Raw genomic sequence first — 16,428 nt, 5'->3', positions numbered from 1 at the left:
TCGAAACACACACACACACACACACACACACACACACAGACACACACACACACACAGCATATGGCTGCTTAGGCCAGGTCTATGAGGAGAAATACTCCCCTTAAGGCCCCGTCCTGACATTGACCACCTGTGACATCAGCGATCTCCGCACCACTCGACTCCCCGGCAACAAGAAACTGAAATATTCGCTGTCTGCCCTGTCATGCTTCTGCATAGATCACTGACTTTATTTGATCAATCTGGGCTTTCTGCGTCCCTGATGGAAAAAGAAAGTTCTAATTCTCCTCCTCCTGGCCGTCCTCTTAAAGCTGCTGGCTATGAGAATCATTTCACGTCCATCTGCCACAGGCCTCAGAGCTAATTAAAAACAGCAGCTCGCTCTTCTCGACCTGGGCTGCAGGTCAGAGCTAAAATATATACCAGCGCGCAGCACAGCTGAAGTGGCGGCACTGTCCTGAAGTTGTTTTTTCTGCTGCTGGACAGAAAAATTAAAAAAGAAAACACACTCAAAATGTCCAGAGCCCATGTGAGAACGGGAGAATGAGGGATGAAAAACATTTTGCACGGTGGGGAGGAGGAGAGGGGTGGTGAATCAGAGTGATGGCAGACCAGCATGGAGATGGAGGGGGCAGGGAGTGCAGGCTCCATTAGATTAGAGCAGAGTGTGTGGGAAGTGACAGCTTGTAAGTTCTTTGCTGGCCAGTATTTTGAGAGCTGGGGAGTTTGGGAATGTTCACAGACAGGATGTGTGAGTGCGGACGTGATGAGGAGCGTGGACACACAGGGGGAGCGAGGTTGTGTGTGTGTGTGTTGGATATGCAAAGTGGGGTTAGGGGAAGGCACACGCAGATAAATTGAGAGCGGTGGGAGCGGCAGAGAGACAGACAGCGAGATGGGGCTGGGGACTCTGGGAGCGATGCATATCGGATCAATAAACTTCATAAACAACATCATCAGCTCGGTCACCACGAAGACAGCCAACCGCCAGGCACCATCTGGCCCTGTCTCACCGGACCGCAGGATCAGCCAGCGTAACCTCGTGCACAAACACAAACGCATACACACAGCCTCACACACAGCGTTACACACACGGTTACACAGGCAGAACCATGCAAATATTCAGTGCGCTCGCTTTGACACGCATGAGCGCACACAGAAACGTTTGAGCCAGGTAGACGCAACCGAGATTGGTCTGGAGAGACAGATTGTGTGTGTGTGTGTGTGTGTGTGTGTGTGTACACTGCAGCAGTTAAGTAGTTTATTCAGGAACAGAAGTTTATAGCTTCTGTAACAGTATATCCTGTAGCATGATAATGACCGTAAAAGAGACAGAGAGTGAGAGGCAGCGGAGAGAACGGAGCCATATAAAGAATAATTTAGAGGAGTGAGAGATGGAGCAGCGAGGTGAGAGGGGGAAAGGGAGAGGAAGACATGTCTTGTAGAGACAAGAGAGAAGCTGTGAAGAAAGGTGCAAATTAGTCTTTTCTATGAGGGTTCAAAGGAAGTGTTATGCATGAATCTTTATCACAGTGTGTATGTGGGGTGCAAGCAAATCAGAATGTTTCATCTCAGAGATAGAAGATTATATTAATACTTGAAAATGATTTAGTGAGATTCACTTCTTCTCATCATATACAGGTGTGCATGCTCTTTGAGAAGCAGAGATGGACATTTTTCTGTTAAAAATTATACAATTATGAGGATTAAATGTTTCCTGACATGCTAACAATGTCATTCAAAATACTTCTATATCACATAATATACTGCCATAACCAGACACAGAAAGTGGCAGCTGTCATTTTTATCTTGTTGCCATGGATACAGGTACCAGTGCGAAAGCCTTGAATCTTAAACAAACTCTGTGCTTCAAAGTTGCACACCAATCAGGTGTTCTTGGCCCAAACAAAATCCCAGTAACCAGGACAGAAATATTGTGACATATTAAATCATGTCTGAGAAATCGATGGGGAGAAAAATTTCTCAGATTATTTCAGTCTTTGTCAACTTTTTACTTGTGTGTCAGTAGAAATTACACAGAATAATTTCACATGGTTCAAAATGCTTATCATTGCCTGGCTTTTTACGTTGTTATCCATTATTTAAGACTGTTATTTATTTTTAATTTTGTCATGTAGCTAGTGTGAGTATATTTCAGACTTAAAACATTGGTTAGAACTGCAGTGAAGTTAGTATTTAGTACTTTTGCTACAATTAAGCAATCATTAATGAGCTACTCTTCAGGAAGTGGGTTTATCTACCCCCAGAGAGGGACTAGTCTAACTAAAAGAACATTAAACACTAAAATCCCTAAAACAGCACAGCCACAAAAGACTCTTAAACTACAACAAAATCCTTGAGGATGAAAAAAACAACTGGTTGATTTAAGTGGTGTGCATAATCAGTGAAGTTCATAATCTAGTTTCCCTTTCAGCATTAATCAGATGAAATGCTAATGTTGAAACTAAAACATAGAACAAATTACCAATTTAAGGTTTAATATTTGTAGATTTTGAATGCAGACCATCTGACCCACTGCATGAACAGCTCTAAAGAGATAGCTTGTAAGTTTGTTCGATAACTCACTGAACATGAAGCAAACACACAATACTTTCATTTTCTGTCAACTAACTGGATTGCTGGCTGCTAACCAATGTACTTTAACTGCAAGTAAATTTAGTTAGAAAACTTTTTTTTTTTTTAAAAGCAAGAACAGATTGTCAGAGTGAAATGTTTACCTTTTTAATTTACAGGTCTGATGCTGTGCCAGCTGTTAATCACAGGTGTGGAAAAAAATGTACCATAGGAAAGCTGACTTCTAAATATGTCTCAGTTTCTCCCTCCTCCATTAGAGGAGACGAGAGGTTCTCTTGGACACTATATAGAGTTAATTGAGATTGGCAAATGATTTATATCAAGTGACATTCCTCCCTGTCTCACTGCATAAAATTGGTCTATAGTCTAAATAAAACATCTTCTACATTAAGTGTGAGACAGCGCCTCTGTTTTTCATTCACTCAATGTCACTTACATTGTATTTCATAAAAATGTGTTCATTTGGTATGACTTTAGTGGAGGCAGTCAGGTATTCAGCAGAAGTCTGCAGTAAATAACTGAGGAAAAGCATGAATTTAATGGCTTATCGTGATAATAAAATGCATGGACAGTGCATTTTTTCAGGCAGGATGTTTATCATTTCTTCTCAACTTAATTAAGATAAAGGGCAAAGAGAAATGGAGCCAATGTAGCTACATTAACTGCATAAACTGGCTCCAACACAGGCCACAGCGTCATCTGTGTTGTGATCATTAGCCCAAAACTCTCAGCTGACTGCACCTGCCACACTGTGACAGCCAATTGCTCACTGTCAAATCAGATTGTGTTTTAAATGCTCTGCTAACCTACCCCTGCAACAGTTGCATCAGCGCTTACTCTGCAATCTCTGCAGCCGCTGCAGTTTCAACTCAACCTTCATTATCTTCATTTTGTGCTTTTACTATTAATGACTTTTGTTGTTTGTGCAACTGATTCTGGATGGAGATCTTCCAGTTCTGAGCCCTACTGCCAGACATTACTGTGCTGCTTTTGTCCTTGTGTAACAAACTTTGAAGGAGGTGCTTTTGGCAAACTCAGATACTTTGTGGAAGTTTGTTCCTCAACATGGATTTACAGGCTCTGGGGAGCTTTCCATCCCTGTCAGGCTTTCATTCAGAGTAGGGATGTCACGGTACCAGAGGTAGACTCAGAACACGTTGGCGAGATTATACACGGTCGCCCATAAAGTTGGAATAATTTTGTTTTCAGACACATTCCTCTGTTAATTGTGGTTTCATTTTCATTGTGATATGTTTGGAAGAGAGTGATTGTTTTGAGAAGATATACACTTTATCTGTCAAGAATAAATTGCATTGCCACAATCATTTCATGGAAAGAGGTAAAATATATTTTATTCCAACTTTATGAGCGACAGTGTTTATCACGTCTGGCATGGGAGTGCCTTGGGGTTCTCCAGGAAGAACTGGAAAACATTGCTGGAGAGAGGGATGTCTAAAATACCATGCTGGGACTGCTGCCCCCGCGACCCGGCCTGGATTGATGGATGCATGGATGTCCCAGTACCAGAAATGTAGTAGTCCATATAAATTCTGTTGGAATTCTATGACACTTACTTAGAAACAACGGTAAAAAACAAACACTAAAACAATAAATCCAATTTTATTCTTCCTGGCCGCCAGAGTTCATTGTCCTTCAGGTATTTTTACCATCTCTGGCAATCAGAAGGAATTCATGGATCCTTTGCTACATCGATAATCTTCATTTTGCTGTCAGCTCTGTCTCCTCTCCATACCAATATTAGCTTCTGTGTTTCAACAACGTCAGTCTGAAAAAATGTGCATGCAGGCTGAAACTCAACTGTTTCTGTCTGTTGGGATTTAAGGGATACTCAGCCCAGCCTCCTTTCATGATGCAAGGTACGGAGTTTTTGAACCACCTCGGAGTGTTGCTATTATACTTTGTCTTCAAAAGTAGTCGTTTAATAGCTCTTACAAAATAATTCTCCCCAAACATCTCACTCTACAGCCTCTGCAGTGGCTACGTGAGGCTAGACTTGCACTTGGACAAATTACGGACCATTTGAGAATGTAACAAAAAGATCCAGATAGGGTTTGTGGAGAAAAGGCTGTCTGGGCTGTCTTTATACCCTGCTACTCAGTGCTACATTGTCGTGGTTATTAAAGTAATTGATCAGCAGGTGAACATTTGTAGCATTCGGAGCCTTATTTTCAGAGTTTAGTCAAGTATTTATTTATTCACTTGTTTGTTTTTACTCCAGTGGCAGTGATAATAGTAGAAGCGCTCTTTTTGGTGGTGCATTTGTGAGGGGTGAGGACACTGAAATGATGATGCTCTGACAGTAAACACTTTCAATAGCGGCGGCGTCTTGAGTCCTCCGATATTGAGCTACACTCAATGAAGCCCCATTAAGTTCCACAGGAGTGCCGGTTTCAGTGTCCATTCAAATTAAAAAGAAAGTCAAACTTGGTGTGAACCAGCAACAAAAATGATAAAAAATATATAAATAAATAAAAAGCTAATGTAACCTGACTTCGCAAAGCTTTTTCAAAAGCACTTTTGAGGTGGTGACTGTCATTAAAGGAATGAAAAAGTTGCTGTCTGGCCATTTAAGTGTTCAGCAAGGCCACTGACAATTTCATTCAATAACACACAGGGGAGCAGTTAGTGCTCTTAATGGGGAGTTAGTTATCTCGGAGTGTGAGAGCAGCGTAATAAAATCACTGCAGGTCTATATCTCAAAACCTACTTTCCCTGATGAGTAGATTCAAACAGGTACATATTCTAAAATAATTTAAGATACTGCCTCAATCTATCGTGCATTACTCTTAAAAACCTTTCACAACAAGCCTACATGTCCCGGCTCTGCCTGAATAATTACGTTATTAATACACTGTAGGAGCATTTTTCAAAATAACGACACTGACAGGATAGCAGGAGCTGCTACGGAATAATATGCAAATTACAGGCATTTCAAAAGGAGCCAGACAACAGTGTTAAACAAAAGACTGTGAAATACAGCTTACACAACACATCCTGGGACCCTCATATCTCTGCTGTACAATTAATATAAATGAACATCTCCCATGCACCTAAAATTACTTAATAACCTTCTAGATTAGACAAGAGGAAACCATTTGATTCAGTGAAAAATCCATTTTATCTTCTCCTGATAATGTCCTTGGTCTATTGTACAGATGTCTAATGAAAGGGGTCAGTTATCTAAATGGCTTATTATTCATAACAATTGGTGTACAAGGATTTAAGAGAACTTTTGTGCTTCTGCGGCATGCTAATTAATATACCACAGAGGGATAAGAACTGTAAAATTTAATTTGATCTAAAGCAGTACTTGGTTACACACACTTTGTGCCAGTGTGTCAAATGCACAAGGTAGACAGGGAGAGAGGGATAGGGAGGGACACACACACACACACACACACAGAAATCCAGAATGAAAGAGAAACCTACATTTGACTGCTGGGGATTATCTTGTGTCCGTCTTTGTACCACGTGACGAGGGGTCGGGGGAAAGAGGCGAGGGGAGGCTGGCTGATGACGGCTGCTCGGCCCTGAGTCACCGTCTTTCTCTGCTCCTCAGCGGAGAAGTTCCCCATAACTGGAGGAGGATAGAGGTAAAAATAAAGAACAATATCAATATATCAAGTTACATTTAGATTTATAAATATTAATGCAAGCAATACAAATCACAGAATATAAGGAAAGTGGAAGAGCAAAAGTAATCTGCATGTCTTCAAAGAATGTGTGGTCATAGAAGTTGGTAACGTGGTGACTATATTTACGGCGCTAGTTGGTGAGCTTCTGTAGCTGGCGAGCTACCACTAACTGGCTAGCCAGAACATGTTGGCACTAGTCAGTCGCAAAGAAAACTTTCAGAGCTTAGTTCTGTTTTCTCTGTACTTGGCTGTTCAATGTCCTGTGACATTTTGTTTTGAGGATTGAACATTTCATTCGATATAGAGAATAAGCGAAGAGGGAAAAGCTCTCAGAGTCTCGGCAAGCGAGTTAGCTCGGTCGTTAACAGGACTAAAAGTTCTATCAGTTCATTCACAAGGTGTCTTTGTACCAATGCTATGACACTTTCCTCCATTGTTGACAAGATGAGGGAGAAAAGAGGATGGCTTGCTATCAACAGCATGACTTTGTGTCTATGTAACACCAATTTATCCTGCCCCCATGAATTCAATTAGGATGAACTGCTTTCATTGTTTAAAATTAGGGTTGTTCTACGTCTACACTTGGACAGTTGACTAGTCGAAATGTAAGAAACACAATAAAGCAAAATTTAATCTATATGGTTAAAGACTGGTTAACTGAAAAAACATTGCATATATGATGAGAGCCATTGGAAATCGTCACATCATCACATTCTTCAACAACCATGTTATAAATTGGTATTTCTAATGCTGCCAATATCAATATGTCTCCTGTGTCTGGTCAGCAGGAGTGGCTCCTGTTGCTTGGTAAGAAAATGCGCCTCATGAACCTTTTGAGTGGTGTAATGTTTGATAAAACACCAGCAAGAACTGTGGTCTAAGAAAGGGTCATGCTTTGCTATCATTTACACGTGCTAGCGGCTAGCACATGATTATAGTGTGATCTGGGCCAATCCAGTCGATCAGAAGATCCATTATTTTGAAAAAAAAAAAAAAAGAGGTGGGGGCCGGGAAAACGCAACGGAGTGGAAGTGAGTCAAGAGCGGCTGATGAGTTCAGATCAGAGTGGAGAGACTCTCTGGCACAGCAACAGCTGGCTCAGCATATGTTAATATGCAATTTAAATGTGTACATTTATGAAATATTAATCATTTGAAAATACATTTAACTGACGAGTATTCCGGTGCCGCCTAGCGAAGAGAAGCAACATTCAAACAACTAGTCGACTAATCGTGTACATCGCTATTTTTATTGCTTGTGTGACCGGGCCATTTATCTGATTTAAGTTGTTTACTCTTTGGGTAAATGCTTTTCACATATTACATTCAAATAATCAAGTTAAACTGGTATCAGATTGCATGTTTCGAGAGGAAAGGAGAATTAATGACGCAGAGACCTGGTTTTGCTTCCTTTCAGTAATAATAAAATATTAACAATAAACTTAATTTGACACCATTTCTAACAGTGAAAAGGGATGACTAATTGTAATTTCAGTTGGACTTTAAGAGAAAGGCTGCTTGTTGCCGCTGGTACAGTTTCCAACAAAGCCAGCATACTTAGTCATTAAAAAAGCCCTCATGTATTGGCGTTATTAAAATGGTGTGAAACACTGTACTCACAGGCCACCTGCACCTCCGTTCTCCTGTGTATGACTGCTCCCATCCTGTTCCTCACCATACACTGATACAGACCAGCATCAGTCCTCTTCAGAGACTGGACAGGCAACCTAAAGATGGACACATATAGAGCATGGTGATGAGAGCTGTAAATAAACAGTATCATAAGGAGGAAAGCAGCATTGGGACGAGACAGAAGGGAAAGAAGGTGGCGGTCTGTTTGTCCATATGTACGCACTCTTGTGTGATTCTCTTTCATGACCTTGATCGGAGAATGGATTGGGCATATTGTTGTCAAAGTTCCCCGATAACAGACGGGAAGGCGGAGTGGTGCATATGTACAGTATGTGTGTGTGTGTGTGTGTGCGTGTGTGTGTGTGTGTGTGTGTGTGAAAATGTTTTTGACTGTGTGCATGTTGTTTTTTTTTACTGAGAGGGGTTGTTAATGGGGTTTTAATGGACTGTGCTTCGCTAATGGGAAGCTTGGCATAGGATCTAGGTTGGTGCCATGCTGGACAAACACACAAATGCATATACACGCATGCGTGGACAAACACACACACACATTTATTACACACAAACCGGATAGACACAGTAAAACTGGACATCGCTTTGGGGCTCATTATGAATACCAGGACAGCCAAGTATTTAACTCCCAGGCTGTCAGAGTTTGCTGCCAACACACACAAACCCACACCCACGCACACACATGTACATCAAAGACTCACACACGCAAGTCCATTTGAATCAGGAATGACACATTACACAGCAGCTCTCATCCTGAAACAGATTTTGATATTGGAAAGTGCATCTCTCTCTCTGTGTCCGTGTTCCATTACGTTTTATAACAGGCGTGTGTGGACGGGCTGTCACTGTAAATTTTCAAACCCCAACAAGTTTTCCTTTTTATTTCTCACTAAACACAAACTCAAAATGTTGACATGTCCCAATCAATAATACCATTTCTCAGTAAATTTCTATGACACAGTCCCAGCCCTGCGTGTGAAGTCAAACTCCCCGTGTGATCCAAGATAAAAAACAATTTCAATCAGGTTTTTCGATCTTCACAAATTGACCAAACCTCCCTGTAGCATCAATCTCAAATGACTAGAGGCATCTGCGATGCGTGAATTCCTTTAATAAGAGTGTGAATACAGAGCACCACATTTCAGTGCTTCATTGTTATATTATTATTATTAGGTTTTTCCCTCATGACCTGTTACAGGTTTCTTGTTGATGAAATTGCAACATATATTTTCTTCGCCTACACGCTCACAGTTTGGAGAAGCAAAGTCACGTTACCGGCATGGACACCAAGCAATGTACTGCTGTGGACGCCACGTTAGTTTGGATCCAAGTCCAAAAGTCACACAATAACCCAAAGAAACTAACCTATCAAGGCAGTGGTAAACCAGCAACTCCTGTGTTCTGCAGGGAAAAATTACTGTTTTTGTCAAAGGAGTTTGGTGGCTTTGAAGAGAGTGATATTTATTGCTGTGCAGTAGAGTTGCACATATTTAAGCCACCTAAAACAAAGACAACCTGAAATAAAATCAAAACCAGTCAAGTGAACGATATATTCAGAACATTTTCATCAATTTACCTTGCCGTCACAAAGTCCTTTCTGACATGAAACTAAAACCATTATCAATGCTCTCTTCAAAGCCACCAGACTCCATTGACAAAAACAGTAACTTTACCTTCCAAAACATGTAACTGGCTGGCCTATCGTACTGCTGCCACATATAGTTTGTTTGTTTGTTTGTTTTATTGTGACTTTAAAATCAGAACTAACATGGCACCCACAGCAGTACATTGCTTAGCTTCTGCGCTGTTATTTCTAAAATTAGCATGCTGACTCTGCTAGTGTTAGCATTTACATTATTCATAACCCTTTTGAATTTCCTACAGAGGTAACTTACGTCATGGCTAAGGCTGAGTGGGTGATTCCATTCAGAAAAAAAACCCTGAAGAAGAATGCAGATGGAGCCAGCCTGGTAGTGCTCAATGAGTAATATCAAGGGAAAATGTGGATATTCCATTGTCTCGTCTGCTTAAAATTAATTTCCACTCACATGTGTTTGTGCAGAATAAGGAAGCAGGTGGAGCAGGTTGCCATTTTCTTTTTACTAACACAATTAGGCAGCATTTAATGAGCACAAGGGTCAGCTAGAAAAATAAGTCTTTGTGAAAAATATTTGTCAGCCAAGACTGTTATACACTTTTGATAATGATGATGATACAGTAGCCTTGTCAACGGTGTTCCAAACAAACAAAGCAAACACTTTTTTGTGAGTCTAACTTGGCCACTGATTATACTTTTTTTTTTAAACTAAAAAATAGGGAAAATAATGTGTGTAAAAGGGACCAGGCTACCGTAGCTGAACTGAAGAACTGAACAAGGAAACTGAACTGGAGTGTCCATTAATGTAAATCATTTTCACTTCCAGCGCTGCTCATCGGAATTCTTCCCTGTCCAGTACATTAAACATAAGCATAGGAGGTAATTGAAATAAAATAAATCAGACTATATTCTAAAGAGACGGTGTTGGAAAGGGACAAAGTGTGTGATTCTGTACAGCCAGAAGTATTTTGAATATGTGGAAATGGAAATGTATGCATTCATATAAAGCTTTTATCCTTTCTTTACAATGTGTGTAATGTAACATTGGCACACCAAGGTCTTACAGTCAAATTCAAGAACTTTTCAAGCATTTTCAAGGTGCACTTGCAATCGTTTCCACCTTTCATTCGTGGTAAATTATATATTTATATACAGCACATACAGTCCATTGATTATTTCACTTATACCTCGATGTTACTGTGTGTTAAACAACCAAAATAATGTTTTGTGACAGCATTCTACACAAGTTATAAGAAAAGACCACATAGTTTCATGTTTCAAAATGTGTCACCTGTTTGACAATTGTCAGACATGACATCCCATATAACCCACATTTCAAGCAGTATTAAACATTTTATTTATTTATTTTAAATCAAATCACTTTTTAAACCCTGAAAACACACCACATTCAAATTTCAAATTTCCAGTACCCGTGGGAACCTTTATACACACACATTCACACACCAAAGGCGCCATCCTAACCACCAGGACCAATTGTGGGTTTGTATCTTGCTCAAGAACTCACTCTGCCAGTAACTATAACCCTTGCAGTAAAGAAAAATGTAAATAATGCATAGGTTTTTAAAATCAAGGCTGAAATTCCAGATGGTCACACTCTCTTACTCACTGCACCTTGCCAATTCAGCATAGCCGGGCCTCACCAAACTCAACTAGCCAGATCGCTGAGAGCAGTCCAGAGCTGCACAACGCCTCCTGGCTCGAACAGCGACTGCCTAGAAAATGCTGGCTCAACCTCTCCCTCCCTCAGTGTGCATGCGTTCCCAAGATCCCCTCTATATCTGAATGATGTGAAAAACAATTTTGTTTCACAGCTGCAGTTTTGCTGAGAGGGATTGCTAAGCTCTTACCAACCAACACACACAGGGACAGACGGAGAGAGAGGGGGCAGAGGAAGAGGAGAAAAAGAAGAGAGGCACAGAGACAATAGAGGAGAAAGAAGCTCAGATGTATTGATTTGCACTTCTTTTCTTTCCCCAGACCATATACATATTTATGGTGCTAATGTAATTATTAATCTCACTTTGGATGGACTGTCTAAATTGTTCTGACCTTCTCTAAACACACTCGATCACTTATGGCCCACAGCTCTTGTGCTTTTCTTCCATGCTACAGGCATGACTGATCACACGGGAAATTCTCAGAAGAAAGGAGAAACACTGATAAAATAAATGAAGTCAGATAGAAAAACAGGCAGACATACACTTCAGGACAATGGAGACATCCTTGACATGATGAGGAAGTCATAACCAGCCAGTCGGTGATAACTGACCTGTACTGCGGTGTCCAGTCGGTGACATTGCTGTTGTTGAGAGTCCAGCGGTACTGCAGAGGCCAGCTGCCTCCGGCCAGGCAGGTCAGCACCAGCCTGTTTCCTTCCAACACCACCTGCTGTCCCAGTCCACCCCCTCGCAGGTAGGGAGCCACCTCTGATAGAGACACAGAGAGGGAAATGTGTTATTTTTGTTGTATGAAAAAGTCTGTTAGTCATGCTTGGACAATGGAGCAAATGTGATCTTGAGTCATCCACCAGAAAAATATTCAATTCCATTCATATTTTGTCCTTTCCTCAAAGACTGGGTGAAAGAAAACACTGCCAAACCAATGAGCCTACATTTTTTTGTTTCAGACTGGAATCTGCATGTTCTGTAATATATGGCTTTCTACTACTGGATTCGTTCATATGCACTTCTGTACTCCTGCAGCCAAGACTCTGACCTTTCACCTTTACAACACTCTCCATCATTAGTTTCAGTAAGAGTACCTGAACCAGGATGTGTGTGTGCGTGTGTGTGTGTGTGTGCGTGCGTGCGTGCGTGCGTGCGTGCGTGCGGTGTGGCAGTGAGAGAGTGTGAGAGTGGAAAATTCTGCTTTGACTCATCTAACAGGATTTACCAGTACTTTCTCTGGAGGTCACCACTCCATTATAGAGGTCTACCAAAACATTCCTCTACTCCTCTTTCTACAGTCATAAAACTACTCATAAATACTTGAATTTGAAAATTCCCTCTGCGAAAAACATCCTCTAAAGTGCCAGAAAATCTTAAACAATGAACATGGATGGATTTGCTGTAATATGTTCTGAACACTCATTCTTAGATGGACTTGAAGGTATGCGATGTTTGATGCTAAGCAACATATTATGACATATTATACTCCCATCAATAAAGGTATGTCCTTCAGGGAAACACATGTAGGGCGTATGACGCATGTCAGAACATTATTTTCCATGTATGCTCACACACCGGTGACATGCATCATCATGTCGGCAAGTCCTTTTTCCCAGCATTGATGCGCATCAGTGGTCCAGAAAAGCAGCAATTCTATCACAATTACTCCCTGGAACGACACAGCGTAACATGACGACGTCAGTCTGCACAGAGCATCTGCTGTGTGCTGCTGGCATGAGTTGAATTGTATCAAATGCCAGTGTATATAACACTTCAGGCTTTGTGTGAAGAGAAAGGTCAAACTCTAGTTCGCAGTCACATTCAACCCAAATGTAGAACAAGATTGGACGTCCTATTTTTCAAATGGGCTGGGATATAAAAAGATATAGATAATCACATTCACTCAAGCTTGTTGCATGTTAAGATCACAACCATTTACTGTACTGGACAAGGGTTCTTTTCATCTGTCACTTTCTTATATCAAGAGATCATACAGGAAGCAATACAATTTTCGTCTTATTTTTCCTCTGTATCCATGATTTGTTTGTATTTTGTCTTCTTATTTTTTTCTTTTTTGGGGGTAAAGAAGTGGTTACAAGTGGTTGTGAGATTTTGTGAATATGATATAATCAAATTTAGGTTATTATATATTACAGATAGGTTATAGCTGCCTATTCTTTTCCTGTAATGCCATTACTGACATACTGAAAAGTATATAGCACGTGCATTTCACTACTGCTTAAGTTCTTCTTAGAGCCTTTTTTTGGTGGCATCTTTCCAGTCCTTGAGGCATCCGCCAGAATACTTGCACACTGCACAAAACCTGTCCTTGTATAGCATTTAGGGGACGTAAGCTATGCCAATTATGATCAGGTGGGATTCGTCATTCAGCACATCTGGGTTAGAGCAAAAAAATATTGAGGAAAATATTGCTGCATGAGACCCTTTGTTTATTAGCACTCACTGTCCATGCAATGCACTAGCCTGTCAAGTATCAAAGCAACAAGATGGTACAAAATTGCACAGTGACTCACACTACCATTACTGTGTCTTATGATAAGGCTGTTGAATTGCTGGCCATGCCTTGCAAGGTACATTTGCTGAATGGCTCGGCTGCAGCTGCTGTCTAAACAATGCCATCCAGTCTTTAACTCTTGGCTCAGGTGTTCAGACCTGGCTCCACCGGCACACAGCATAGAGGCATCAAGGCTAAAGAGTCTGTCCATAGCAACTAGCTGCAGGACCTGTCAGCATGTGTTGAGGCCTGGATCCACTAAACCAAAATCAGCATCTGGGTGTGGGGTGAGTGTGATGGCGGGGTGGGGGTGGGGGGTTGTAGACAAAAAGATTTATTCAACCCATCAACCATTTACACACACATACACACACACACAAGCTGGGTTATAGGGGGCAGGCTTATCTGCTTGCTACAGTACGTATGGACAGGTCCATAACTCTAAGGCAGAGTTTTACATTCTCTCTTTCCCTCTCTCTCCTCTTCCTGTCAGCTCAATCTTCTCTCCTCCCTGCCGTTTCAACTTTTCTCAGTTCTGTCTTCCCTCCAGTGCTCTCACTTGGGCCCTTTTCCCTTCCTTATTCCTTATTCCTTATTCCTTATTCCCTGTGGATGTCTCAGGGCCACCTTTTCCCTCCACCTCTCTTTCTCCACTTTCCCCCGCTCTCTTTTTAGATTGATAGCTGCCTGCTCGGTGCACAAGAGGGAAGTGTTCCATCTAAGATAGATTTATATGAGAGAGAGTGTGTGTGTGCAGTGAGAGAGGGAAACGGTGTGTGAGTGTGCATGTGAGCATAAGGATTTATTTGGAATATTCCGTTTCTTCAGACGATGGCTGGCAATGCAGACTCCAATGTCATACTGCTGACCAGCACTATAACTCACCGCTGCCTGCCCGCCTCAGTGTGTGTGTGTGAGTCTGTGTAACTGTGTGTGTGAGAGAGAGAGAGAGAGAGAGAGAGAGAGAGAGATGCAGCAGCAGAGAAGCAGCCTTTACAGCTTACCAAATATGACCCTCAATTAGAAAGGCTGGCGCACGAACACACAGTACAAATAGAAAGATGTGGACGTTTTGCACCTGCCTCCATCCAGTCCACTTATCTTCCACTTTCTTCATACTTCATACTCTGTACAGCTACACGCTGCCTCCGCCCCCCCACACTCCACCATTCATGGCCCTTTAAACCCTTCGTCTAGTTTAAAAGGAGTCCATTAGGAAGTACAGATAGAGATAGAGAACACCACATCTGAGAGGAGCAAGGTCAGCTAACAGCCTGTTTCACTCACTGATGTCATCTGTCTCTCTCTCTTCCCCCACTGTCTGTCTCTCTGTCACTCAATGTCAGAGCGCCACTATCTCTCCCTCGCAGTCATCCCCTTTCCTAACCTGTCTGTCTTTCACACAAGCTGTACCAACCAACTACCTGTCTGTCTATCAAGACCACCTCCTCTCTTTTTGTTCCTCCCCTCTGTCTCTTGTTTGCCCCCCCCGCGGGTCCATCTCTGTCAAAGGGTTCTGCAGCTCAAGGTCTCCGCTTTTCGGCTCTTCGGGAGGAATGTCTCCTAACAGAGAGATTGGCCTCCAAATGTGACAGGAGAGTCAAGAGGCTGCCGTGCATGCAAACACACACACTGCTTTTTTTTGCCGCAACATGTGCGTGTCCCCCGCTCCCAGGCCGGTCTCGTGAAGCTGCTTAGGCAGATTCTGGGGAGGAATTCAATTTGCCGGGGAGATGAACGCTGTGATAGAGGGGAGAGGGAGGAGAGGAGGATTAAAGGACAGGAGGAGACGAGGAGCGGGGTCGCTGCTCCAGGGCTGATAGTCCACTACGATCCCACCCTCTCTACTCTCTCCTCTTAGTCTCTCTGTACTTTCACAGCAAGTGTAAGTGCGGTGGAAATTAGACTCTTAATGACTTGTCCTTTACAAATGGGCCAGTAACGATCATTATTCTTACACTGTGCTGCATTAAACATCCTGAAATTAATCCTGATTTTTACTGCAACAGCTGTGTTGAGGTGTGAGATTTTCTCTGGCTTCACATTAGGTCAAGGTGCTGGCTAACTGGTAGCAGCATGGGTAAAGGTTTTGATTTTTTTTTGTCTTGGAAATTTAGGTGGTCAAATAAACCCAAAGGCGGTCCAGTTTGCATTCAGATACTCGGAGGAAACCCTGTGGCGTAAATGCATTTTGGAGCACTGACACAGGAGGGAGGGAGTGAAGGGATAAAACTGAAGTTGAGCCGGGGATCTCATTCCAACCGTGCCTGCTTAATTATTGGATATGTGTGTGTATGTGCCTGTACATTGTGAGTTTGTATGTGTCTGTCAGGTCAGAATTAGGGTCACTCACTCCAGAGAAATCACTTTATCTTCATAGAGCTGAACCCCTACTGTGAGACAGGGCTGGCAGAACTGGCTATAGTCTATGAATACTGATTCACTGATAGTGTGTCTCTCTCCCTCTCTCTCTCTCTCTCTTATACACACACACACACACACCCTTCACCATGCCTTTTTGACGCATGAGGTTGAAGGGGAGAAAATAACTAAATCAGACCCTTTTATTACAAGTAAATTTTCTATGAATAAGCGGGCAAAAGTTGCATAGCTATGCAGTTTTTTTCCTCATGGTAACAGCAGTCTATTTGATTATAGGGTGCAAATGAGTTCTACTCCTTTTTAATCTAATAAGTCTGCCAGCGCTTGTTTCAACAGGCATTTAAAAACACTTAAT

At 41.9% G+C, this 16,428-nt stretch overlaps 1 protein-coding gene across 1 annotated transcript in view; it reads right to left on the bottom strand.

The window, feature by feature from the left end:
* Window positions 1-11,912, bottom strand: part of LOC131972160 (protein sidekick-1-like) — a 115,897-nt gene extending 103,985 nt beyond the window's left edge. Inside the window, exons 1-3 of the mRNA XM_059333943.1 lie at window positions 11,779-11,912; window positions 7,868-7,974; window positions 6,043-6,190 (exon numbers count right to left, since the gene is read on the bottom strand). Coding sequence (XP_059189926.1) covers window positions 6,043-6,190; window positions 7,868-7,925 — 206 coding nt within the window. The 5' untranslated portion in view covers window positions 7,926-7,974; window positions 11,779-11,912. The remainder of the gene's footprint in view (window positions 1-6,042; window positions 6,191-7,867; window positions 7,975-11,778) is intronic.
* Between the last annotated feature and the right edge of the window lie 4,516 nt (window positions 11,913-16,428).

Source organism: Centropristis striata, chromosome 1 (assembly GCF_030273125.1).
Source record: "Centropristis striata isolate RG_2023a ecotype Rhode Island chromosome 1, C.striata_1.0, whole genome shotgun sequence".
NCBI lineage: Eukaryota > Metazoa > Chordata > Actinopteri > Perciformes > Serranidae > Centropristis > Centropristis striata.
The sequence above is the reverse complement of the archived record's forward strand: the minus strand, read 5'-3'. Positions and strand labels throughout refer to the sequence as shown.